This window comes from Ammodytes marinus (assembly GCF_949987685.1).
Source record: "Ammodytes marinus genome assembly, chromosome: 3".
NCBI classification, from domain to species: Eukaryota; Metazoa; Chordata; class Actinopteri; order Uranoscopiformes; family Ammodytidae; genus Ammodytes; species Ammodytes marinus.
In genome coordinates, this window is record NC_137232.1 from 16,894,514 (window position 1) to 16,921,381 (window position 26,868).

The following is a 26,868-nucleotide window of genomic DNA, read 5'->3' on the forward strand; positions in this document are numbered from 1 at the left end:
TCAAGTGAAATTATTTGAAGGATGCCTCTTGGCTGATAATAACATTCCTTGAATGAAAGTCATGGAAGGTTCCTGGGGGGGGGGGAATGAAGACCAGGAGGAAAATTGTATTTTATTTTGCCAGGCTGATGGAACTAGAAAGCCTGAGTCTAGTGTTCGTTTATCTCCCCTCCACTCCTTCAGTATTCCACAGAGGCCACTATTGGAATAAAAGACTGTATCAGCCTTGAAATATATTGAATGAAATGGGACACAGCAGAATTGTGCCTCCTTCTCCCTGTGACCCGATGCTTTTCTCAATACTTGGAACAATTATTTAAAGGTCATCTCCATCTGGTCAATGGCAACTATGTGTGAAGGCTTTGAGCGGGGTGCGTACTCACGTCTTCACCTTCTCTGCTTATGAGAGGGCATTGGATTATACTCATGAAAGGATCAATGATGAATTAGTAAAATGTGTTTGATGGTTTAGGTGCATGCACGAATACAGGAGGATGTAAAATGTAAAATGTATCCGGACTTCAGTGTAGACGGTGCGCTCTCGTAGTGGCCTTGCCCTGCAGTGTTGTCACCTCATTGACACAAATCAATAGTGACACTTCCTTAGAGCGCATTGCAGACGTTGCCAAGTGGCAGAGGAACTGAGAGCACACTGAACCATAGGCAAGTCCTGCAGCTCTGTCATCTCAATCAGTGTCACAGAGCAGGTGTGTGGAGTCACCAGCGAAGTCACATGAACATTTGATTCCAGCCTAAAATCGTCTCCATCCACACAGTTATAAATAAACGCACGTCCATAGCAAGGCAACCAACAGCGCACACATTAACGCATGGAGAAGTATTGGAATGGAGGATTTTGAATTTCAGTAAAAAATTCTGAAGAAAAACGGTGGAGCATAAGGATGGAAAGCCAATCAATAGTGCAATTCCAACGACAAATGTCAGAAAAAGCCTAGAGGGATAAGATGCTATAAGTGGGGCCAATAGGCTGTTGTGGGAACAATGAAACCGTCATGACAGATCCAGAGCTCTCTATTGCCAGCACATATTTCGTGAGGACTGAGGGATTCAAAAGCGTATTTCCATAGTCGGCGGGCCTGACTCCCGGTCCAACAGCTGATAGTGCTGCTGTAAAACCTGTTACACTCCACCGACTTACATCATTGGACTCCGAGAGACAAGATGGCCTCAAATTATTCCCCCTAAAAATTCCCCTCCATCTCCCTCAGCCTCACGTCCAAAACGAACGATCCAAGAGACATACTACACCGAAGAAAATTGGGTTGCACATTCCTGACCAAACTAACCATGACCGACACGCCACACAGCAGCAGGATTTCATAGCCAATCCAGAGACATCCGGTGATTTTCAATCTGCGAGTACACATTCGATATAGCCAACTATTTAGCCTGTTAAGGGTTTGATTTAGACGCAAAACATTATTTACCTTCCCTAGAGACAATCGTCTAGCGTGGCAGGGGCCTAATGTGTCATGCAGCAAGTGAAATGATGTTCTATCAGCTTTCTTTTCATATTAATACAGGCTTTTAATTGCCTTGCAACCAGATCAATAGACAGCATAGTGTATTTAACTTTCAGCTCGCAACTGAAAAGGTCAGTGTTATCAATATCTCTCAGAAAAAAGGCAGAGAGGAAGGCGACAGAAAGTGAGTGAAATGACAGCAGGAAAGGGGATGCAGAACAGTTGAAAAAAAGGAGAGAAAAGCGTGTGACAAAGAGTGGCGAAAGATGTCTCATTGGAATTCTCTCAATGTAGGAACGCAAAGACCTACATACAAAACAATCACACGGCAGATGCAGCAAGTATAGGTTGGGAAAAAGGGTCTCCCTCCAGTGATAATCGCACTCATTAGAGGTCCTCTAGAGTTCATGACTCAATGGACAGCTCTGCTGAAAATAATGAATTCTGAACTCAACCCTTAAACCTCACTTAGCATCAATGATTCAGGAAACTAAGGCAATGCAATTAACATAAAACATATTCCTGGTTCTGCTTTTGGAACCCATTCACTATCCCAAATTGTATTTTGAAAATCAATGAAAACTCTTGAAAAATGAACAGCTTTTTTTGTAATAAAAAAAGAAAAGCCTAGGAGATTTTTCTAAAATTATGCATAATTTAATACCGCACAATGCAATATATGCCTCATGTTTCTGACATTTTTAAAAGATACAGAGACAATGGAGTAGGCATGCAGCCTGGCACCAGGAAACGTGACCGGGGAAGAGAAAGAAGATGAGGAGAACTTAATGCACAGGCAATGTTATCGAGAAAACTTCAGTCAACATATTGGGACAATTACCTTCTAAGATGCAATGCATATCCTCCCTGGCCTGAAGAAGCTGGCTCCGAGCCACTACATGAATATAATACAGCTGCACAGGGACACTAGCACAGCTTTCCAGGGCGTCATTTATGGTTATAGAGATAATCCGATTTAAATTCTGGCACATCCTTCCTTTCTCAAGCTATACAGTCCACTGGTGACACAGTGGTGCCCTATAACTTCAACTATACAACCCCCCCTATAAATAAATAAATCCATCTTTTAAAAAAATTGCTTCATGGCGATGTCACTTGCATCAGCTGTTTGCTGGAACATTTCTCTTTTAGATTAGAAACCAAACCTACAGGTCATTTCTCTTTCGAAAACATTGGATGGTTAAAATCAGATTTTAGTACAATTTCTTTAAAGTCAAAGAGCAAAGGGTTTATTTATATATTCGCTATCTTGAAACACAGGTACCAATAAACAGGAGTCCTGGCCATGACCAAAAGAAACTGTAGAATAAAAAGGAGAATAAGAGGCAGCAATACCATCTTCTCTGCCATATGGACCTCACTTGACCATGATGTAATGCAGGCAAGAGTTTTTCTAAGCAGATCAAACCATGTAATGATTAAGATACAAACACTGCTTTATGATCTCTGCATTAAGGTGTTTTGCGCACCTACACCAAGTGTGTTGCATTTGTTGCAATCAGATTCAGACCTTTTATTTACTTTCCTTATAGTTCAATCATGTTTTACAAATCAGCATGTCCTGAGTTTTAAGGCACGATATGACCAACTAAACACAAACTGTTGTGAAAGTAGAATTTTAAGACTTATACTGTCAGATGATGACTGTTCCCCACAGGTCTCAGGTTGCAATAAGACATCTCGATAGAAAAAGATTCATTAAGAGAAGGCCAGCAGCAATATTTCTTTATCTTCACAGATCGGTCAACTCAAATGAAAAAAATGGCTGTGAATATGCATGTCTGCGCTAAACCAGGAGCAGCATGTTAGAATACTGTTTTTATAGAAGCTATAAAAAGGTTTATAACATTCATTATCATTCACAACGGTGACTCCTCTACTGTTACATTGTGCATATGAAACATTGTTTGATCCATTTTCATTGAACAAGGTGCATTGACATAATGGACTGGTCAAGGCAGCTGGAAGTCTTACAACATGTTTGTATTATTCTACAGTTTATTCTGATGCGGCAGCAAATTACATTTCTTTCACATACTTTAATACAACCACATTTAGAGAGAGAGAGATATATTTAATGTATTCTTTCTCCATTTATATACTAAATGTAATGGCAAATTGAAGAAGTGTGCTCCTGTCTGCCAACATTTCTACTGGAACTGTGAAGCTAGAGAAAAAACAGATTCCATCTTTTGATTGCGCTGTAGGAGGTTATGTTACATTCAATAGGGACTTATGGCCCTAGGCACTGCTGAAGATCATTTGCGCCAAAGCATTTTTATTATAATATTTTTTCCTTGCACTCATTTTCTTTTTAATACTATATTGTTTGCTCTGAATGATAGGCATTTCACTAGGTGAAAGGTTATGTCAGGGCTGTACGCTTATTTTTTTAGGTGGTAGCACTGGTGCTAGCAAGCAAAAAAATTCAGTAGCACAAAAATAAATTTGGTAGCACACAAAGTATGATTGAAAACTTGCATAACCTTAACCCTTGCATTTCGCTCTAATTACCTTTGAGCATGTCATCTTGGTCTCATTTGAGATTCTCAACTCATATTATATCCTAGTGTGTGTAGTAATAATTATGGAAAAATGAATAGGGGTGCACTGATTGCAATTTAGAAAAAATAATCTAACCTGCCAATTGCTTCTGTTAATTAAAACCAAACTTTAAAACATTAAACATAGCCTATTAAATAAATAAGTATACATATTGGTACAATTTAGGATACATTAGGCCTAAATAGGTTGTTGTGAATGTGTTGGGAGTAGCTTTTCAGTGGCTTATTTAAAACTTTGTAAATAGACTAGGCTACTGTTGACTGCTCACTGCAGCTGAATGAGTTGCCTTTCAAGCTAGAAAAAAGCGCTAACTTCCTGTTCTTACCGGCTTCAAAATAAAAGTCAACTCACGTTTGGCTAGTAACAGGCTTTTAATGTGAAGGCGCACAGGAAATGCTCTGTTTGTACACGCGCTAACTTAACTGCGGTAATGTGCCGTCTCCTTCCGGTAATTGCCGTTGGTGAAGTTTTTATAGGTAGAATCGCTGCACAAGCACAGATCGCGAGGACACATATCTTTCACCAGCCAAAGTGAAGGGTGGACTCAATAACTTACTTGCCTAAGACTCATTTACCCGCAGTGTTAATGTAGAGCCCTCTAAGCAGTGTTGTGCAGCGCTCCTCTGTGTTTCAAAGACAGCCTCTCCTCATTATCAACCTGTCGCATGAGTGCGAATGGATTTGTATTCATCATCGCACGTGATCAATTTCAGTAGCAAATGCGATCAAAACTGTCGCACTGTACAGCCCTGTATGTGTTGATGAATGTTGGCCAAATGAATACTGCTACTTTCAATGTATAAATATATGTAAAAATGTGGCTCTGCAGTGAATACAAACTCTATGTAGTGCCTTTTCTTATTCAGACTTATACGAGGCATCATTTTAGTTAGGTTTAGCACCTTGAATTCCCTCTAAAGATCTTTGTGTGCTCACTTCCAGTACCCTTTAAAAAGGTCACCAGCTCCCTTAGAGTAAACAAGGTAGTTCTACCTTGTGATGTCCGCTGTATTGTTCTAAACAACAGAAAGTCTGACTTTTCTTTATCCATCTTTTGAATTCCTGCCCACGAACAATATTCTCTGCAGCCGCGTAGAGCTGCTCTGGTGTGACAAAGGGAATTACTGTGGTGTTGCCAGATAGCGAAGCTTCATTTTTCAGATATCTGTCTGTTTGTATTTCCTCTCTGTGCTGAGGTGCCAAATGAGAGCATTATGAAGTTGCTTTTGTGTGCTTTTGCGTCCGTGGTGACCCAGTTGAATGAACAACAGGCAGAGGTCCAGAGAACTGGCTCCAAACTCCTCTGCAGGCTCCCCGAAAAATCACTCTCAGATGGTGATTGTATGAGCCCCCTGAAGCATGAAAGGCATGCCTGAGATCTTTTTATTTGCTCTCCTTTCCTGGTTGCTGTCAAATCGATAAAGGGATGGAACTATATTTTTGAAGAAGACTGGGGATCTTTGAAGATTACAATTTTCAAGGCAGGCAGCAGACAAAAGCCCTTTAATTTAAGAGCATTTGCTATTAAGATTTCACTGTAGAACAATTTACATTTAAGGATTGAATTTTCATGATTACATCAATTGACAAATGCATTCATTTCTCTTTCAACTGAAATTAGTTATTCATCCTTTTGAATGTTATCCAACATTAAAAATGAGTTCCAAATGAGTCAGACTAAACTCAATATTACAGAGTCCAAAATTTCCCGCGATTAGAGCCTACATATTAAAATGTGATGTTTTTGTATGTACATGTTATAAATCAAATAATTTCTGTGTACTGGGAAGAGGTAATATCAAATAACAAGATAACTTTGTGTTTAAGAGATGTTTAGAAAAATAAGTTGCACTAAATATTTACTATACAATATACAGTAATATTGTTGCTTAATAATTAGACAGGAAAATGTCATTAGTGATACAGCAGAATTAGTTACGGTTTTATTAATTATGTATTTTAAAATTAACTATAATTAGTATGTTGTACATAATCCTTTCTGGGGAACAAAACATTAGACTAAGTCTGAAGAGGACAAACAAGGTAAACATATAGATGATAAAAGCTTATATTTATGAATAACTGAAGACCGGCTTTTATGCTCTGTTATATCATATCATTGAAGGAGGAGCACATACTTTTACCCAGCACATTTACAACAAAAAATATTGACTTCCTGTTTTAATTTTGAAAAAAAAAAAGACTCACCCAGTTGATTGTTGTGGATGACATGCCTATCATCTTGGCTCTGAAAAGACAGAGAAACGAATTAATAATTACAGCAACAAAAAAAGATATTCAGACACGTCTTCAAATAATGACCTACTTACATCAACTTACCAAAGGATATTTTACCTAAGATGTGAGAACTGTCAAAAAGAAGAGCTCAGTTTGAGCTGAATATTCCATTCCCTCTTCCTAATATCTAATTAAGACTTAGTGATACTAAATATGGAAAGCCCTAGGGGTTATTTGTCGATATAATAGGTAATACTCCTTCATTAGTCGTTCCTAATTGTGTGGGTTTTGTGCCTGTGGAATTTAAGCTTAGCGCGTGTTCGACTCAATTAAGGCATTACACACTGTTCTGTCTCCAGAGCTGTTGGTGCACGCGGTGTGGACCACAAAGAGAAGAGTGAATCAATCACAAGCTAAGCAAACTTTGAAGAGCTGTCTTTTCCCTCCATCTTTCAGAGAAGCATTTCTCAATCTTGGGAGCCAAAGAGAACGTGCGAGTTCTGGCTTTTTCCAGAGCAATACAGTGCCAGAGTATTAATAGATAATGACACACTGAGGCCTGTTTTGATTTATGACTTCCTCTAGACTAACAATCATTTCATTGGCAAGCTGTTGCAGCCTTCACAGAGCTTAACTAAGTCGTAAATTCACCTCTCAGCGGGTGTGGCACAGTGGTTACAGGGACTCAACCATCCTAAATGTAACCTACTATCTCAGAATATTAAGAGAGCTTGCAATTTTAATAAAAATAAAAGAACAAACTATTAAGTCAGTCAATTTCCTGCCCATGAACAATTTCCTGCAACTGTCACGACTACACTTAATATATTTTTTTGTAGGGCACGTTTCCTGTTCTCCCTATCTTTCTTCTTATCATATTCATCAACTCCTGAATTGAGTGTTTTGACAAGCATCCAGCGGGCACCTTTTCAGCTGTAGAAATAACAGTAGAAAGTTCACCAATTATAAAGATATGCGCAGCGATGATTCGTGCATAAGTGTCGCTCTCTATCTTCTCTTATTTTTTTCTAGGTGATCGGAGATAGAGGCAAATATATGCACATCCAGATCATATCAGAGTGATTTAATTCAGTGGGTACATGACATCCGCTTAATTGGACTCCGTAGCATTAGTCATGCCCAAAAGGTTCCCGTTTCACCTCATCACAAACTACTTGTCTGAAATCATTTCCTAACGTGAGGAGAGGCTCTTCAAGGAAAACATGCATCTCATAAGCCAGGAGAATCCAACTCCTTATCAGATAATTACCCATAAAAAATCTTTTCAACTTAAAAAAAAAAAAAATTACAATATTTATATGGAGGGGGAACTCATAAAAAAAATGAATATGATGGTGTTGTCAGATGAGTGACAGGTGCAAGTTTGTCACTGTCTCCTTCAGCACACCTCAACTCTCAGGCAGAAGGAACACAGAAAATCGCTGCACTGTCGCCGTCCAAATAAATTCAGACGTACAGTGTGATGAATTAAGTGGCAGGTGAAACGTAAACAATTATAGGGATTGTGTGTGTGTGAAACTGTGCATGTGTGCCTGCAACAGGATTTTGCATGGACACAAATAAGAGTTAATGTTTTATGACGGGTTTAAATGGGGCTGAATTGAGAAATCTGGAAATTGAGCCTAACTGTAGATACTGTTAAACATATTTGTAATGTGTGGTAAATTAGCAGTTGAAAAAAAAATAAGGTTTAAAAAAAAGGTTGAACCTGGCTCAAGTTTTTCCACTACGCATAAACAACCAGGAAGCTTTGCCCAATAATACTCTATGAATTGTGAACTACTGTTTACTTGCAAATTGCTGTAACAGGAGGATAAACTAACTCTTGCTGTGAAAACATCAGAGTTGAAAAGACTATGATGTGTTGGTTTAACCCTCTGTTTAGAAGGGGTGGGGAAAATAATCGATTCTCCGATGTATCGCGATTCTCTCTCTCGAACGATTCCGAATCGATTCATATAAGTTAATAATCGGAATTTAATTTAATTTTCATTTATTTATATTTAAATTAGGGCTGTCAAAATTAACGCGTTAACGCAAGGTGATTAATTTCTGGAATTAACGGCGCTAATTTTTTTAACGCATTTAACGCATGCGCAGAATGATCCGCCCCGTACATCCCACCGGCTCTGTACTACAGTCATCTAACGTTGTAGCTGACCCAGGATCAGTAGCTGAGCGCAGCAAAACATAGCAGCATGTTAGCCCGTGCCGTGTTTTAAAGTTTTAAACTGCTAACGGTCACGTCTGTGTCGGGGGCATAGCTAGTATAAAATCAACTGCCGCGGGTGGCAGTTGATGTCGGGAGCAACAGGAGGAGAAACATTGTCCGCTCTGAACAGAGCCCGCGAGGACACAAACGTCTGCAGTTTTCAGAGGTGTGTGTGATCAGACATCAACATAACGTCGGCTTCCAGGTACACATGAACAGTCCCCTAGGACGTGGTCGCGTATACAAACGCACGCACGCACTCATTTTTCGGGCATATTTCGAATGGTAAAATTAATCGTGATTAATCCACAGAATCCTGTGATTAATCTGATAAAATGTTTTAATCGTTTGACAGCCCTAATTTAAATAAATTAGATTCGTAAATAATAGTATTTCCTGCGCCACTGCGAATGCACACAACACAAGTGCGAGTTGTTAAAAGTGGTGACAAAAGTGCTGAGGGCAGCAAACCCATATGACCTGCACCGGCTTTGTTTCTGTTTAAGTTTTTGTATGAGATCTGAATTCCAGGCCATACTTTTTGCACAATGTGTTGAAATGACATAAAAAATAATAGAATAGAAATCCTATAGAAACACAATTTACAAGAGTAGAAAGAACATTAAACTGAATCGGTTTAGTTTTTACATACTTCCATATTGTGTTGAAATGCAAGCTGCATTGATTATTACACTGTTCATAGCAAATCATATTTGTGACAAGAAAAGCTTTTTCTCTAATACAATATCAAAGAAGGCAATTCATTTCATTTCATTAAACTTTTATTTATCCTCGAGAGACCAATTGAGGGGTGACCCTCATTTACAATGACGTCGAGTTCAAAACAAATTCAAAGGAAAAACAATACATACAAAATATTCAATGCAAATACATCAAATACACAACAACAGGTGAAGAGAAAAAACAATTGAAACATTTACACATTTAGTGGTGAAGAGTGGCAGCAATTAAAATGAAATGGGTGAAAGTACAATATAGCCTAATAAAAACAGTTACAGGTAGAGTTTGGCAGATTTAAGATAGTTTGTTTAAATTGGTTAAAGGATATGAAGGTATTTAGTTTAATTTTTTGCTATAAGTTGTTCCAGGAGTCAGGGGCACTGAAGCTAAAAGTTGTCTTTCCCAGCTCAGACCGGGCTTGTGGGACATAAAGCAAAAGCATGTCAGTGGAGCGGGTCTGATAAAGCCCATCTGAAATTTGCAGCATTTCTGTTAAATAACGAGGAAGCTTCGCGGTCAAGGCTATGTAAATAAAAATGTGCCAATGTGCATCAAGTCTCTCTTTAAGGGAGGACCACCCAACCTTTTCATATAAAACACAATGGTGTGTCATAAGCATCTCCTGTGATGAACCTTAAAGCAGAGTGAGTCTAGGAGTTTAAGACATGAATGAGATGCATGCCGGTAAACCACATCACCCTAGTCAAGGACAGACATGACAACTGCCTCAATAATCCTTTTCCTACTAAATAAAGGGAAGGTGGTTTTGTTCCTCTAAAAATAGCCAATTTTTTTTGTAGTCAACAAACAAGATTATTTATATGAAAATTAAAAGTGAGTTTATCATCTAAACAGATGCAGAGATATTTGTACTCTGTGAGTCTTTCAATTAAAAATCCATTCTTTGTAAAAATATTAAAATCATTCAAATTTGTAGTCTGGAGAAACACATATTTAGTTTAATCTGTTGATTGTATTTAATGATCATTACAAAAGTAGGATTGCATTGATAATCGATTTTGAATCGAAGACCTCTGGGGCCGTATTCACAAAACATTTTATCTTAGCGCTAAGAGTACTCCTAAGGAGCACTAAAAGTTCTTAGTAAGGAGTCATTTCTTAAAACCTATTCACAAAGCTGATAAGACCAACTTTTACTAAGGAATGGAGGGACTACTAAGCTAAAATGAGGGGGCGGGGTTGACCCTGTTGCTATGGATGACGTCATGTTCATACCTTCTATGCCCACAGTGATTGGCTGAAAGGGAATGAGAGCTAAGAGTGAATTTATGATAGAAACACTGTGGGAGATATCATATCGTGTCGCTGTATTAAAGTTAAGAGTTTTTAATACAATTAATGACAAGTGACACTGATTTAACATGAAACCAAGGTACTGCAGGGTTTCCCACACATTCGTTCACTATTAACCTATAGGCTACAATAGCGCCACATAGGTCTATTCATTTTACATTTTACAATGATTTGAATCGGGACAAATATCCTCATTGAACAGCTGCACGCCATGCACTCTCACTGTATTTCTCTCAACGGCGACTATGCAGCAATAGTCAGACAGCGACAAACCAGGAAATTCACAATTTGGAAACAACAGCCGGCGAAATCGTAAAGTGCATGCGGAAGGGAAAAGGCGAGACGCGCACCTATACAGACAGCGGACCTGTGGAACGGAGGAGATGCTGCGAAGCGCCACATAGGCTATAGGCCTACTCTAGTACGAAATTAAACCCAAACGTGACACCAACAGTAACTTTCAGCGCATCGTAAACCCAAAGCAACTGCAGGAAAAGGAACTTAATAAATATATATATGAATATAATACATATAAATGTGTCTATACTTTCTAAATATAACTTCACTAAGATCATTAAACCCTCACAGTTATTAAAAGGTACCTTTTGTTAAGCTCACTATCATTAAATCTCTCCAAAATGCCATCAAATGGTTGTCTGTGAATTACTCTTAGTGACTTAGGAGTCCTCTCGAGGACTCTTAGCTTTTCATAGATTTAGGAGCTAGTTTTAGCGCTAAAATGCTTTGTGAATTAAACTTATCTTAAAAAGTTAGGAGTCCTAAAATTAGGAGTGAAACGCCCCTTATTTTTGAGAGTTACTCCTAAATCAGCACGTTAGGACCTACTCTTAGCCTTAAAATGTTTTGTGAATACGGCCCCTGAATAGAATTGTGAGATGCCAAGAGACTCATCACAATCTCATCACCTGTGTTGATTTTTAAAACAATGTATTTTTTCTTTAAAAAGATGTAAAATTATCCTAATGTAAATCACAACGTGAATGTACCTCAATTATATGTGGTCAGAATGTTACTTATTGGACTTTTATGACTCAATGGCTTTTTAAATCCTGCTCCTTGGTTTCACTTAAAATATTTTTTTAAGAAAATCCCAGCAGTGGTGTGGAACGAGGGCTATAAATCTGCAGCAGAGTGAACTCAGACCAGGTCTAAAATGACTTCCACCATTACTGTGAAAATAATTATTCCCAGTTTACAGACCACAGCTCTTTCCTTCCGTCTATCCTTCTGCATCCAGGTAACACTCTCCTTAATCCCATCTGACAGCAGGCTGTCAGCCATTTGCAGCGGGAATCAAGACACCCATTGGTGTTAAAAAGGAATTGCTATGAGTATACACTGTCCATCCTAAAAGGGGTTAGTTTCAGCATCTCTTGAGCGCTTTTGATCTGGGTGCACCGCAGCACTGATGCAGACAGACAGACAGAGAGATTGGGCTTTGTGTTTAACCTCAGAACAGCGGCAGCATGTGTTTCCTGGCCAAGGTGTACACGTGTAAACTCCTCAAAAGCAATGCTCTACCTACTTAACTTGATGGTTGAGTAACAAGGACACCCTCAAAGACAAACATTTGAATCCAGCTTTTCATTTGGAAGCTCTTCACACACATTCACCGCAGAGCTGCCCACTGCTACATATCTGCTACAAGTCACAAAGGGCACCGATGCTCCACTGAGGTGAGTTACCCGTCAAAACACATTAGCTTTCAGATCACTGATGGCCAGCAAGGTTCAAGGTTGCAATATTTTCTGAATTTTGTGGGAGAAAAATATGTGATCTCTACAGGAGCTGGCCGTCGGAAAGGACTATAAGCGCCCTCAACATCTGAATCGTTGATCACTTCATTTTGTGTTTTCACTCTACAATTTCTATTAATTGAGGAATAAAATTATATTGTGGTAAAGTAAAAACAAAGCAAAACACAGCTTCATTCTTATTTCATATTTACTGGGAGGTTTTAGAATTTAAACGCATATGGTGCATCTCCTCCATGTCAAGGAACCACAAAGAATTTAAAGATTAAAATCTCGTTCAGTAGTCATTTTTCATACACAAGCAAAAGCTCTTAATGCATATGGACTTCATGACTTGAAACATCTGCTGCCTATGAACAGCAGCAGGCTATTCTTGTCAGGTTCTCTTATAGCAATTTTCTGCTTTTTGTCACTTTGAAGAAAAAAAGCTGTTCGAAATAATATCAGAGCATTGAGACTTTAAACTGAGGAGTTAAACTGTTAACTTTCTCTTAATGATACAAATGAACATATGATGGTGTGCCTAAATATAGCTTTTAGAAATAATTGCCAATCTTTTGCTCTTACCTGTAGCGTGATGATAAGCCTGTCAAGGTTACATGAATAACATATTCAGTATTCAAATATTATGGTGGCAGCTACACTAACGTACCCCTAGGGGTTAAATATTGGACCTCAAGTAACTAAATGTACATGTTTGAGGACCAAAAAGGTACATAAGAGTTCCCAAGTGGTAATAATACCATGTCCCCCCCCCCCAAATGTTAGGTACAGTTTCATTGGCCAACAATGTTAGGCCAAATACAAAACAAATTAGGTAGAATACTAATTTCACTTTAAGATTTGTATTAGCATGGTATAGCATTGGATTGTATCCATTGTAACTAGCATTATTTGTCCACGTGGAGATGCAGCAAATTACCTGTCTTAATTATTTTTGTATTTAAGTTTAAACAACTTTAAATAACAAAATGTTCTTGCTCTCTGTTCATGTAACAGGCACACAACCATTAAGATTTTAAACATTGGATTTAGTTAGTGAGTGAGCAACTAATGTCACTGCATTTCAATTTCAGATTTCCAAGGTAATACAATTAACAGGATTAATAATAATACGATGAATATGTAACTCCTGTATGTCTGGTTGCATCTACAGCCTGACAGTTGTGTTGCATCAGGAGACAAGTTAGGAATAATTAAAAAAAGGTTATTTGCGGTCCAGGGTGTTGTAGCCTTTACACTTTCCAGATTTCTGAACTCAATAAGTACAGTTTTGGTGAGATGATGTAAAGGTGCAACTGTTATACTACTTCTCTCCTACTCTAATAAAAATGTTTTTGCTGCCTTCTCTTGATCATCAGCCCTTTGACTAATACTGTGTTAACCCTAACAAGAAACATTTTTCAAGTGCTGAAATAGGCTACATGTCCTGTGAGTTTGTGGTAGGTATATATTTTGAGTTATTTTGTTGTTATATAAACTTGAAAAAGGTTTATATTTGGCATTTTTCAATCCATGGCTTTATAATTTTCTTGTGAAGCGAAACAGTTCAGCAGGGGCACTCACATTTAGCAGGGTTCGACATAACGTATAGCCCGATGGCCCGGGGCCAGTAAAATCATATGTGTTGTGACTGGCCAATCACAGTTCAGTATCTTTTTGTAGACTACCTTTTTTGTAGACTATCATGGTTTATTGAAATGCGCGTTGAGAGTCGTAATGAAAGCAGTGTTTATTTAAGACTCAATATAATAAACCTAATATTAAATATATTTTTTAATGGACAACCGATGCGTGGGCGTTTTGACAGGTGGAGCAAGAAGCGGGTGCACTCTCGCTCCGTTGGCAGAGCTGCCTACCGTCCGCCTGCGAGTCGACAAATCAATCGACTTGCTTTGCCCCCTTTCTTTCTTCCCACAGCAGAGGTTGAGGTGCAGAAAGTGATAACTGCGCTTTTCCTTTATCTGCCACCGGAATGTTACAGTATTTGCATACAAGCCCCAATGGTAATACAAATGAGAGGCGTTATTTTAACGCTGTGAATGCGTCTCCGGTGATTGTGTCGGTTGTAGACAGAAACGAACGGAGGGACTCCGCTCACTGTACAGTTCCTATAGTCGCGCAGTTTGGCACTGTGTTTTCAGGCTCGAGACATTCAATCAAATCGCGGAAGTCTTTCCCATTGAAATTGCTAACGGGGAGAATATCCCCGGTTATTATTTTAGCCACAAACCACAGTTCATCTGCGCGGCGGCTCACTCGCTGGCGAGATCACACGGTGAAACGCTGCTGTGATCGGACGAACGCATTGTGTGTTTCTAAGGTGATTTAACGTCATAGTCTCAGACGAGCGTTTAACTTATGCTGCATATTTTGCACTGCATTGTTTTTTATCAATAGTTTGAAAAAATGGTCCCACACCGGACTCTTATGTGAAGCTGACACTTCATGGAGAAGTGACACTCCTGCAGCGCGCTCACGACCAGACGTGAACTCACATACACGGTGAAATATCCCATTAAAAAAACGGCATAACCCCCTGATTTTCGTATTTCTATTCTATTTTTAAAGTCAACTTGAGCGCAAGTGGAAAACCGGTCATTCGGTCGACACATTCACATCCCTAATGCATATAGAGAAAGTAAAAAACAGCCTACCACACCACAAAGAATGATCAGACCTTCATCTCTTATTTTTTTTTTATGTTTGAACATGACTTCTGCAGGTGAACTATTCATTAAACTGCCCAAATTCAAGAATAAAAACAATCAAAAATCATAAAATCAAACTACTGGACTTTAAAATACTGGCCGACTCTTTCAACATACTTTCAGTTGTAGGCTTCTAATTCAATATGTTTGCCTGGTTTTATATTATGTGTATGAGCAATATCAACATTTCATATAATTAACTAAAATAAAAATAACCAAATCTAAAGGGAATATCTATACTGTTACAGTATAGATATTCCCTTTAGATCTGGTTATCTTTCTTTATTTTTCTAATACAGGTATTATAATTATTGACACTAAATTATGAAGAAAAAAAAAGTGTGTGCAGGGCCAGTGAAAATATACAAGGGGCCAGTAAAACTCAGATCCACTGGCCCGGCGGGCCAGTAGGAAAAAAAAGTTATGTTGAACCCTGCATTTAGTTAGAAGATGATCACAGAGGGATTCAACTTTGTATTTTTAAGCACAGGAAAAACTGTTGCCAACAGAAGCGACCAGACCGCACAAAATTGTTGACAATGGTCCAAATCTGGTTGCCTTGGGCACAAGGGACTCTTATGGCCAAGCCCTGCTGTGCGAGTTAGTTAGGGTCACAGTATGCTTACTGAGAAGACTGATATTTTTTTACCAATTTTTGCCAAAACACTGTGAGCTACATCTCATTATTGTGGATTACTTTTCATGATTTCTCTGTGCTGTACCTCTGTGAGGATAGCATGACACAGGTCTGATTGTGGTAAAAATATACAATCTTAGCATGTCTTATATGATGACAAGCTTAGAGTTACTTGATATGTAACTCATAAGAAACATATTACCACCGCTCAGATTCAAGTAAATTAAATTAGTGGGAACAACTCGTTATCTATACATATGACAAGGTAATATAAATAGTTGCAAAGAACTTCTTCAAATAACATTTAGCTAGTGTTTTATTGAGAGATAATTAAATAATTCAAGTTTAATTGGAATCATATTTATTCGCCTACGTAGTTGGAGACCTTATTTGGATGCAGCCAATCAAATCTTGCATAAAGCCGACGGTCACACTGAGCCAGACAGCATCCTGCTACACGTCCCAGGAGCCACACACCTTGAACAACCACATTAGCTTTCCAGCCGTCTAACCCACAACCATGAAACCACGTCCTGCGCAGCACCTTAGCATGTTTAAGTACCCGCCAGCAGAATATTTACTGGGAAGAAGTGCACTGCTAACATCAGTTTGAAGACTATATATTCTAATTAGCTGCAGTGCATCAAGCAGCAGCATGTAAACCTTCTTGAAGATGTCACCTTGTCAGTTTTGATGCTGGTAGAGGCATCACTCACTTACTGCTAACACAGTCTACAAGCAGACAGTGTTAGCAAGTTTGTTTGTTTTGACAGCTGGCCCAGTCTGCCAGCTGCTGCCAATCAAACACAGACACTGATACGCCACTCCAGCTGATATTTCCAAAATATCTTTTTATTTATGATGATAAAGCATCGAAAATAAATGAGAAAAGACATGCTGATTTTTTGTACTGCAAAAATGGATGACTTAATATTGTGACCAATTGGGAAACTTTACCAAGAGTATACTGTTAAAGCGTATCACAGGTTTGTCCCAATAATTCCAGAAAAAGATCATGTTAAATGGATGCCGACGATGTTGTACTGCCTGGGTAACTATACATATTAACAGTTTCTGTCCATATGCAGTGGGCTCTTCAGATGCCCATTGGCAGCATTCAACTTTCTCAGAGAAGTATCTGTCTTCTCTACTGCGATGAGGTCATCACCGTGTCGGTGAAGTAATGATTCAGACATAAGTATGACACTCACATCTCCATTGAATTTTCCTACAACTGCTGACGATCAAAGGATGTTGGAGAAAAAGAAAAGCTCTTTTTGCAGCCATTAAGGTAGTGCAGTTAAGAGTTTTTACACAAATCGTTGATAAATGATGTTTAGCAGAAAGCACAAAAACGTGCAAACAGAGGATTTTATTGACCCATCAGACATGATGGCTTGAATTGAGTGTGTCATTAAAGGAAGGAAGCAGCTCTTTTTTTCTCCCACAAGACTGGTTATTATTTATTTATTATTCCGGACAATTACACACAATACACAATTTTCTCTTTGCATATTCACACATATTACTTTGTGTTATCGTCCGAAGGGTGGCAGGAGAAGCCAAAGGCTATACCCCACTGCCATAAGATTCAGATGCACAGATACTGATACAGTTAAAACATTTATTTTAATTTTTTTAAGAAGATGCACAAACAATTTTAGGTCTCCTTATTCATTGACAGTGTACACCAGACATGCTTTCAATTTTCCTCTCTGCCTCAGATAGTGATATGGCCTTGTCCATTTCTTCTCTGGTAGTCTAAACACATCTGCAAAAGTATTCAAAACAGTCAGTCTGTCTGCTGACCTCGGCTGCAGGCCCATAACATGCAGTGTATTTACAAATTCTTCAGTCAGTGAATGAGTTTTTATTTATTTAATTTTTTTTAAGTAAATCAATGTTTGTATCCCCACAGATAAATATCTTCTTTTGATTTGTCTTTGAAAGTAATTCTCCCACGTATTCTATAAAGTCTTCCATTTTTTAATCGGGTGTTCTGTACACACAGCTGATAATTAACATTTATTTTTCATTTGAATTTCAATAGTCACACATTCCATTAGGTTATCAATTGCAGAGCACATTGTATTTACGATTTCAAACCTTATATTTTGACACAAACCAGTTTAAATCCCTTTAGTTCAAAGTCCATGCTTTTGCCTTCTTTAATCCATGTTTCTGACACTGCAATGATGTTGAACTGGTTGGAGAATTTCTGTAGATATTCCTTAATTTGTGAAAAGTTAGTGTAGAGACTTCTGCTATTAAAAATGAAAGATGGACAATTTCCCATTTGTTTGAAAGCATCTGATGAATTAATCCTCAGTATGGTAATGACAGTCTCTTTTTCCGATAGTGTAGAAGTGATGGGTCAATGATTATCTAATAACTCCAGACTTTCATGATCATTTATCCAAGCGGATGTTTTGCTCATTCTCGCTGCTTGGGTTGATCAGATCCTCGTCCCTCCGGAATCGATCCAAATCCTCCTCCGTTTTGATTTGCACAATTTTGGCTTCCTCGTGTGTAGCTCCCTTAATTTTGATGAAGATTCTTCCATCTCTCATCCAAGTTTGTTGGACCTATCCACATTTTTTTAACCCTCTCGCTTGATAGGCCAGATAAGCCTTTCTCTTGGTTAAATTTTCACTCATTCCAATTTGTTCAACTTTAAGCTTCTTGCCTTGACTAAGCAGATTTATCTTATGCTTTCTACTCACAAATTTCAGAATGACAGCACGCTTTTTGGCGAATTTCCCCTTCGGGAGAAGAAAACAGGACTCCACGTTCTCTAGATCCAGATTAATGGCTTTGCTTCTCAGAAACATTGCCACTTGATTTTCCACCGTTACATTCCCTGTATCGCCCTCTTCTTCTCCATTCCCGGCAGATGCATACGACCTTGGTTTAATAACCATACCAGTCAGGATCACATCTCTATTTTTTGCTTGTTGTTCTTGGTCATCAATTTTATCTCCCAGCTCTTTCAAGAGCTGATCTTTCTTCCAGTGTTTCCCCCAGGTTCACACAGCAGCGGCGCGTCGCGCAGCTTACCGCTAGGAATGTCTGCTGAAAGTTCTACAGCTCATGGTTTTTAAGCCATGAATTGATGAACTTGCATCAATGAAAAAGATGTCAGTTTTCTAAAAGCTTTAAATAGGCCAATCTGTGTGGCTAAAAAATAGCATGCTAATATTGATGTTTGATTGTGTCAAGTGTCTAAGGATTAATGCAAACATTATCTGGTTATGTGTTATGTAGCTAACGTTGGCTAGCTGGCGCTGCTCCCTTTTGTTTCCAGTGGTGGCTTTTTTCATTACCAATGTAAACTGTCATCAATAGTTTACACCGGTGCTGGGTCATGATTCCTAAAAAAAATTTATTCCATAACAGCTTTCTCAATGAACCTGGATGTTGTCTTCTCCTTCACAGAAAAAAAAATACATTTCCACTAAATTGATTCTAGAAAAGGCACAGATCGGTTGATTTGTATTCACCAGAATGCAGGAAATTAAGTGTTAAATTCAAAATTTGCTATACCCCCCACCTATAATTTGTACCCCCAAATGTTGAAACAAAACCTAGCCTATTTGCCCTGTGCGCAGGTTGGTTTACAATATACATAGATAGGTATGTTGTTTTTACTTTTTGGATTAAAAAGGAAGTCATGTCGGTAAACTACATGTCTGGCCCTTAGTGTGATTATCATATCGTAGAGTGGCCCTTTGTGAAAATGAGTTTGACACCCCTGTCTAATTGATATTTCCTACATTCAAACGACATCACTGCAGCACACATATTCTTATAGTCCAGGTTGTGGCCCAAATAAATGATGTTCATAGCTTGACTGCTGTGCGTTAAAGGGGTGATGAATGCAAGCTTAGAGAATAAATCCAGGCGAACCAAAACATCTCAAAAATAGCTTAGGGGCTAGGGTTAAACTTGTTTAAGAGTCAGCATCAATTATCCTATCTATAGTAATACACAAGACTCCTTGAATGGGATTTAAGTGCATATTCTCCTCTCAAAGTGCATCAGATTCATGCATTCAAATTTAAAGGGTACAAAAAAAAATTGGCCGGGGGGGCATGCCCCCGGACCCCCCTAGAGGGTTCGGGGGACCACACCACCGCTACTGAAAAAAATCCTGCGGGAAACACTTCACATTGACGGCTTGAAGCTCCTTCAATTCGATCATCAGTGGCTTCAGACCAGCAGCAATTTTTTCTTAAATTTTTGCATCAAAACGCCCCATCCATTCTTCAATGATCCCAGCCTTCAGCTGCACCAAATCAGCCTGCAGCTGTGCCAGCTCAGACTCCCTCATCAAGTCTGCCAACAGTTTTTTCATTTCTACCGCATATCCTTTATCTTCCTCCTTCTCCTGCTTATCAATGGTTTTTTGTTTTCTGGACATCTCCAGAGATTTTTCAGGCAGTGAATCTGTGTTCTCCGCTGCTCTCGGTAAATAGGTCTACAATTATAGTCAACAACTGAATGGCATTTGAGATTGAGTGCTGATAAAACGGAGATAAAGATCGGTCATTTTTAAAGGAACAAAGAGACTCAGGAAAGTGGTTATGGTGGCAAATGAGAAGATTTAGAAGCTAACAATGATGCAATTTGGTGTCATTTTGGCATACTAGCGTATATATATATAAATAAGTTGTTCTTTGTTGCTTGTCGTTCCCTTAGAAGCCTAGGGATGAACCTAAGAAACGTTTGTATTGTGTTACTACACCATTTAGCCTCGAAAACACATGGAGCCCAATGACCCAAACATATCTTGAATTTGTATTTTCGGTCCTGTACTTGTTGGGTGTTAGTGCATGTTGCTTTTTCCACCACATCCAGGAACATTGCCTGAAGGTGAATCTTCCCTTCCAGAGTGAAAGCTTGAGTCCTATAATTTCCTTTTAAAAGTGTCTTGTGAAATCTTGAGAAGACCTGCATGGTGGTGAAGTGACAGGAACCTTCATATGCACTTCTAACAAGTTTTAGTTATTCATTGGTTTTGGAGGGCCCTCAGCAGGAAGTTTCTAAAGTATTTCTCAAACTGTGCAGCCCTCCATGCATCCACTTGCCGCTGTGACTCCATTGAGTTCATCAGATCAAGGCACTTCTGCTTACATTAGCAAACCTTTAGTACACTTTTGTTGTTAATGCTTTCCATGGATAATGACAGTACCTGTGCCAACTTTCCAAGTAATTTTATGTTCAAACTGATGGCAGTCATCAGAGGCTTCAGGCTTTCTTCAAAAGGTGGTCCCATATGAATAGAATGGACTGTGTTCAAAGACAACCACTGAAAATTACACTTCAATGTTTACTGCCGCAACTATCTTTCCTACTTTACATACAGTAACATAAGCCTTTTGCAGCAACATTATATGCAACGGCATTGATCAAAGCAGAGTATGTAACATTTCAAATCCTCCCTGAAAATTGAAATGGATGATAATCTTCTCCACTGTTCAGGAGCAAACAATAAGCCACGGGTTGCAGTGTCACCCAGCAACATATTTATTCATTTTATAACCATGTTGTTGTAGGTTTAATATTACTCGGCTGTTGCTACTTTGCATTCTGAGATCAGCGTTACCCATATCGCACACACACACTACAGGAGCCCCAGCAGATTTAGCCTGATTTAAATGGTGTAGGGATGAGCCAAGCTGCTGGAACTCCGATGGTGAATCTTCTTTTATTCAGTGCCAGATCATATGCTGACCACTGGCACAGAAATCATATGAAATAAGCTATGATCAAACAGTGGTTTAAAAAGTCTAAACTGCTATTTTGACTCCATTAAAAGAAAAATAAATTCAATTTATTACATAACAGTCTGCCAGATTTTTTTTCGAAAGCTGACTATAATTTTACTAATTGTCTCAATCTTTCAGAAGCCAGACAGAACAAAATGTTTATGGTTATTAATAGGTTCATAAAATTATGAAATGATGTTCCAACACAGCCTTCTAACTGTTAACATTACTGTGATTAATTAAATTATTAAAAAAAAAGTATGCACATTAATATCAAAGTTTCGGAGACTAGTTTCACTGGCAAGTCAGAAATTTTAGCTTGCAATAAGACAATGAATATTCTGGAAGAAACTCTGCGGTGAAACTGTCAAATTCCCAAGAGTTGATTTTCATATGGAAACCAATGGGTGAAAGATGGAAATCATGGATTCACACCCCTGAAAATCCATACTTTCGGAAAAATAAGTGGAAGGTAAACGAACTGATTTGTAAAGGGTTAAATCTTGAAAACACCAGTATGGACCAAATTACATTAAACCCTTTGTTAAAGCAATAAAGTCCTCAAACGGACTCAAACGTACTTTCTCTATCCTTCCATCAACCCAGTAAGGTTGTGAGGAATTAATATTGTTTGTTTGTTGAGTTTGACAACTGATTTATGACTGCTGCACTGCACACTTGAGTATCTGGCACAAAAACAACACCAAAAACAGTCTTGAATAAATTGTCTTTGTTAACGAGGATTGGAGAAGCAGGAACCAAAAGGTATTTTGGATGTGGACTATGCAAACCACAAATTATCTATTTTGATGTGGGCCTATATTGCATTATAAAATGGGTAGCTCAAATCAAGCACTCTGATTGGTTCATAGCCGCGATATAATGGGTGTATATAACAGCTATGACGTCGAATTAGTGTGCAACATGTTGGTGTACAGACAAAGGTGTAGTATTAGACTTTCCAAGCATCTCAAAAGAGTCATTTACTGACATGTTAGAAATTTCTATGCCAGTGTCAGAAATGGAAAGGTGAACCAAGGCCTGAGAAGCTATTTTTCTCCATGCTAGTGTGTACTGTAACAGCCTGGGGGACATGTTAATGTTATGTAATGAGTGTCACTTTTAGGAGAGGGAGTTCATCTAAGATTAAAGCAGCTCCGAGTAACATTTAAATATATTTTAAACAGCCTCATGTTTCCTCTGATAATCATAAATTACCTTTAACAGCAAACGAGACCATCAGTGCAAAGAAAGACGTTTTTATATAGTTTTTATTACTGCGTTTGGTCTGGTCGCACACCCAATTCGATTTTCGGTTCACGCGTGCATGCTCCATGGTCACATATCCGTATTGGTCGCAGATTTCAGTGTGGGGCAGCAACGCGATTTGAGAAGCCTATCCCTCCAGGTGAGGGAAGGTGAGCGGGAGCCTTGTTTGAGACAGTTATTTGTCGTCATAATGACTGATAACGGGGCTGAACCATCAAAGAAACAAAAGAGAATGCAATGAAGAAAAGCTAAAAGGGAGAGTGATATAGGCTACGGGCGGGACGAGGGCGTTACCAAGCAACGTGTATACAATTTCACGAGAGCGAACTAGACTGCAGTGTTTACTCCTAAATGAATGAGCGGTTGGTACTAACACAAAGTTTGCTTTGCTTCACCATCATCAGATAACCATTATCTGAAATAGTCATTATTTACATCAGCAACACAAACACATTACCTCATCGTGATCCATACTAACTGCCGTCTCTCGTTCATTCGCTTTCTGTGAGGACACGTAATCTTTCAGCTCCGTGAGAGAGAGTAGTTAGGTGACGCTGCTGCATCAACTCATTGCAATCAGGTTTGTGTAGCACTGACTGGCATTAGTTGATGCAGTGTCAAAACCACTCTCACGGAGCTGAAAAGAGTCCTCACACTTTCAACACACAGACATGCACTATATTGTGCCCTTCTCAGTTCACACTCGCACGCCTGGCACGAGCTAGAAAACAGCTTTGCGACAGCGGGTGCCGTAAAAATACTACCGCTTTTGTCCAAAGGGGCCGCCAACGTGCAATGTCACTCGTAGTGGCTTTAAAAAGCAATGGTAAATAAAGTTACTTCAGGTTCATTGAACATGTTAGGCTATAAGCTGAGAGGCGGTGACTGGCGGAGAGAAGGTAAATGTTGTTATTGTTGTTCCGGGAGCGAGTGAGGTATCGGCGTGATATTGAGGAAACTAACAGGAGCTCAGAGCACATGGTGAGGTTGAGTGCTTGTTGTTTGCCGTTGGCTATGGCCCAAAGTAACATGTGAACTGTTCCACAACAAATTGCCAGCGAACCCAGCTACCACCTCATAGATTGATCATGAGGAACACTATGTTGCATAGCAACCGTTGTGCAGTAAGGCAGCCAGGAGGAACTACTTTTTTTGTAAAAATTTAAAAAATAAATTTTAAATTAAATAAAAAATAAAAATGGTAGTGTGTCATTTAGCAATAATTGATATTGTAAGCTCATTATAGCACTGTCAAGGGGGTTGCCGAACAACTCCCCTTAACTGTGATAAAATAAGCATATATCACAACCTGTCGTGAGCTACCAACTGAGCTAAGGGCGCCCCGAAAAACTTGTTTTTTAAGCATGTGTCACAAAATGTTGTAATCAACATGTAAATAACTTTCAAGCATTCTGCAATGTCCCTAATGAAAAGCCATGGCTTGCTCAACAAAAATGGCAGTCATGACTTACAAATTTGTATTCCGTTCTAATTTGATGATTTTTCAGCTCAGGAGAACTAAAAGGGGGGCAACAACCTGACTTCCATTTAGCGGTCGGGTTTGGTGAGAAAAACACATGACAAACATGATGAAAACAGCAAAGGTCTGACTCCGACAAGGTGTAAAACAGATTTGACACTACTCTGTCTGGAAACCACCTATGAAAATGTGGTGGTATTAAAAAATATATCAAAAAAATACATGGGAAGGCAATAAGACACAAAGGGCATGATAGGAGAGAGGAGAAGATGCAGTGCTGCCGGGGTCCTGTGGTAACCAGGCAACTCCCCAAAGAGCTCTCTAAAGCATTAGCAGCCACAAGTCAAGGTTGAGAATGGAGAGGACAAAAATGAAGGTTTTGATGGTGCTTCTCGTGTACATTCATATCAAAGAATAAACACACCAATGACAAATTAAAGAAAAAATGGTAAGTGTTTTAGTAAGTTGTTTGGCCACAGAACAGCTTCAATGCGCCTTGGTTTGGACACTATAGCAAACTCTTCCGAGGGTTAAACACTCATATGATATTCTCTCATTTGAGTTTTGATGATGACGGTGGAAAGCTCTATCTAAACGTCAGTCCAAAATCTCCTATGGGTTGAGTTCCGGCGACTGTGAGGTCTAAATAATATGATTCACATCATTTTCGTACTGAAACCATTGAGTGACCCTTTGTGCCTGATGGATTAGGGCAAAATGTAGCTCTTGGAAGAGACCTCTCCCATCAGGATAGGACCATATAGGTGACAACTTTGCATTGATTTGCAGTGACCCTTTCGCTCTAGGGGAAGAGTCTCACATAATGGCAGCAAAATGCCCCCTGTAACATAACAGAGCCACTGGATCCCATCACTGTAGGGGTCCAGCATGCAGGCTTGTACCATTCTCTGGTCTAAGGCCACAATTGCACTCGTCCACTTGTAGAATATGGTGACTCATCTGACCATTTAACTTTTATTCCTGACCCTATTTAGTCACGTCTTTCCTATAGATTTAAATACAGACGTCACTTCAGTCACCAATTGAAACGCTACATTGAGCCATCATTGTGACTGAAGCGCCTGCCATCTGTTCCCCCCACAATGAACCTTCTTCCCAAGTCCCTTAGATCTTTCCCTCTTCACATCTTGATACAAAAAGAGAACTAGTCCTGCACAACATTTATCATATCATTTATTTCTGTATACATGCCATAGAGTATGACTGGATGTTGATCCCTTGTGTGGAAATATCTGCATTTGTTACGTTTTGTCATTTATTCAGGTTTTTTTCTTTCATTTTTCACTCCTCTATGTATTTAAACAGTTCAGACAAGAACCAGTTTATCAGCTTTTTCCTAGCCCGTTAGACTTTACTTTTTATTCTGCATTTTCAATTCCCTTAAAAAGGCGTTCTAATGAATGGACCTCATTTAAATCTTTGCTTTATCACTTGGACAGGCAGCTGTACCTAATCGCTCTTTTATCAAAATAAATTTGTATGTTGACTGCGATACCTTTTTTTCTTAAAAGGGGCAATTATAATTATACAATCATGTTGGCACAATCTGAAAACGAGCAAAATTAAAAGGCCAACATTTTCATGTGCTTTAGAGAACCAATTGTTTCAGGATGTTTTTTTTTATTTTAAATAACGGTGCAGGGTTTAGGGGGTGATCATTTCTGCTTAACATTATTTACAACAATTGGCGAAAAAAAAAGGCATAAAGTGAAAGGGTGAAACTTTGTCTGCAGGAAAATAAATGGTTGACATCAGTAGAAAAAAGCAAGACAGTAATTTCCCCATTTCTGTGATGCTAAGCACCTCTGCCAGGAGGCTTACTGTCAACATCTTCTCACACCAAGAAGAAGTGGAGCAACTAAACGTGTTAATTATTTATCAAGCAGAAACTGCAGAGTAGGAAAAGGCAATAGCAAGGGGGAAAACACTGTGAATGGGTTTGTATTAAAGAGCAAATTAAACTTCCAAATCCGTAGGCCAATAATCAATCCATTTAAAAAGACAAAAACAAACATGGTCCTTAATTTGGGCTGGTCAGGTAATTAAAGCTTTAATAGAGGCAAGGGAGCAGGCAATTAATCATTAACACTAATTATCAAGTAAGGAGCAACAGCGCAGGGTTTTCAGACTCATCTGCACACAGGGAAAACAGAATGACCTCTCGACTGTTTTTCTTACCTGGGAGCCTTTTCCTGAGCTGCCAGCAGAGAAGTTAATATGAACTGTAAGAAAAGAAAGACGAGAGAAATGCAATTAATTGAGATAAGTTAACACAAACCGCAATTAATCCTTTTTAACCTGAACAATACACTTCATCCTTTTTTTTCCTTCAGGATGGGCTGCTTCTCTATCTAAAAGCTGCATAGAAAAAGATAGGGCTTAACAAACACAAAATGTTTTATGTTTGGAAAGTTACATATTAAGAAAAGGTAACTCGGAGCCTAATTCTTTTGGATCTGCGAGAGCCCTATTCATCTCTGAGTTTGTAATTAGAGTCAGGAGAGTTTCTTTCCCATTACATTGCCATCGATTCCGAGTCAAGAAAATCTTCACAGAGAGATTCCGAGGATTTTAAATCAATACATCAAAAGCAGCAGTGTCGCTGAGCATT

At 38.8% G+C, this 26,868-nt stretch overlaps 1 protein-coding gene across 1 annotated transcript in view; it reads right to left on the bottom strand.

Annotated features, from left to right (window-relative positions):
• Positions 1 to 26,868, bottom strand: part of b3glcta (beta 3-glucosyltransferase a) — a 66,681-nt gene that overhangs the window by 29,971 nt on the left and 9,842 nt on the right. The window contains exons 2-3 of the mRNA XM_080053825.1: positions 26,436 to 26,479; positions 6,279 to 6,318 (exon numbers count right to left, since the gene is read on the bottom strand). Coding sequence (XP_079909951.1) covers positions 6,279 to 6,318; positions 26,436 to 26,479 — 84 coding nt within the window. The remainder of the gene's footprint in view (positions 1 to 6,278; positions 6,319 to 26,435; positions 26,480 to 26,868) is intronic.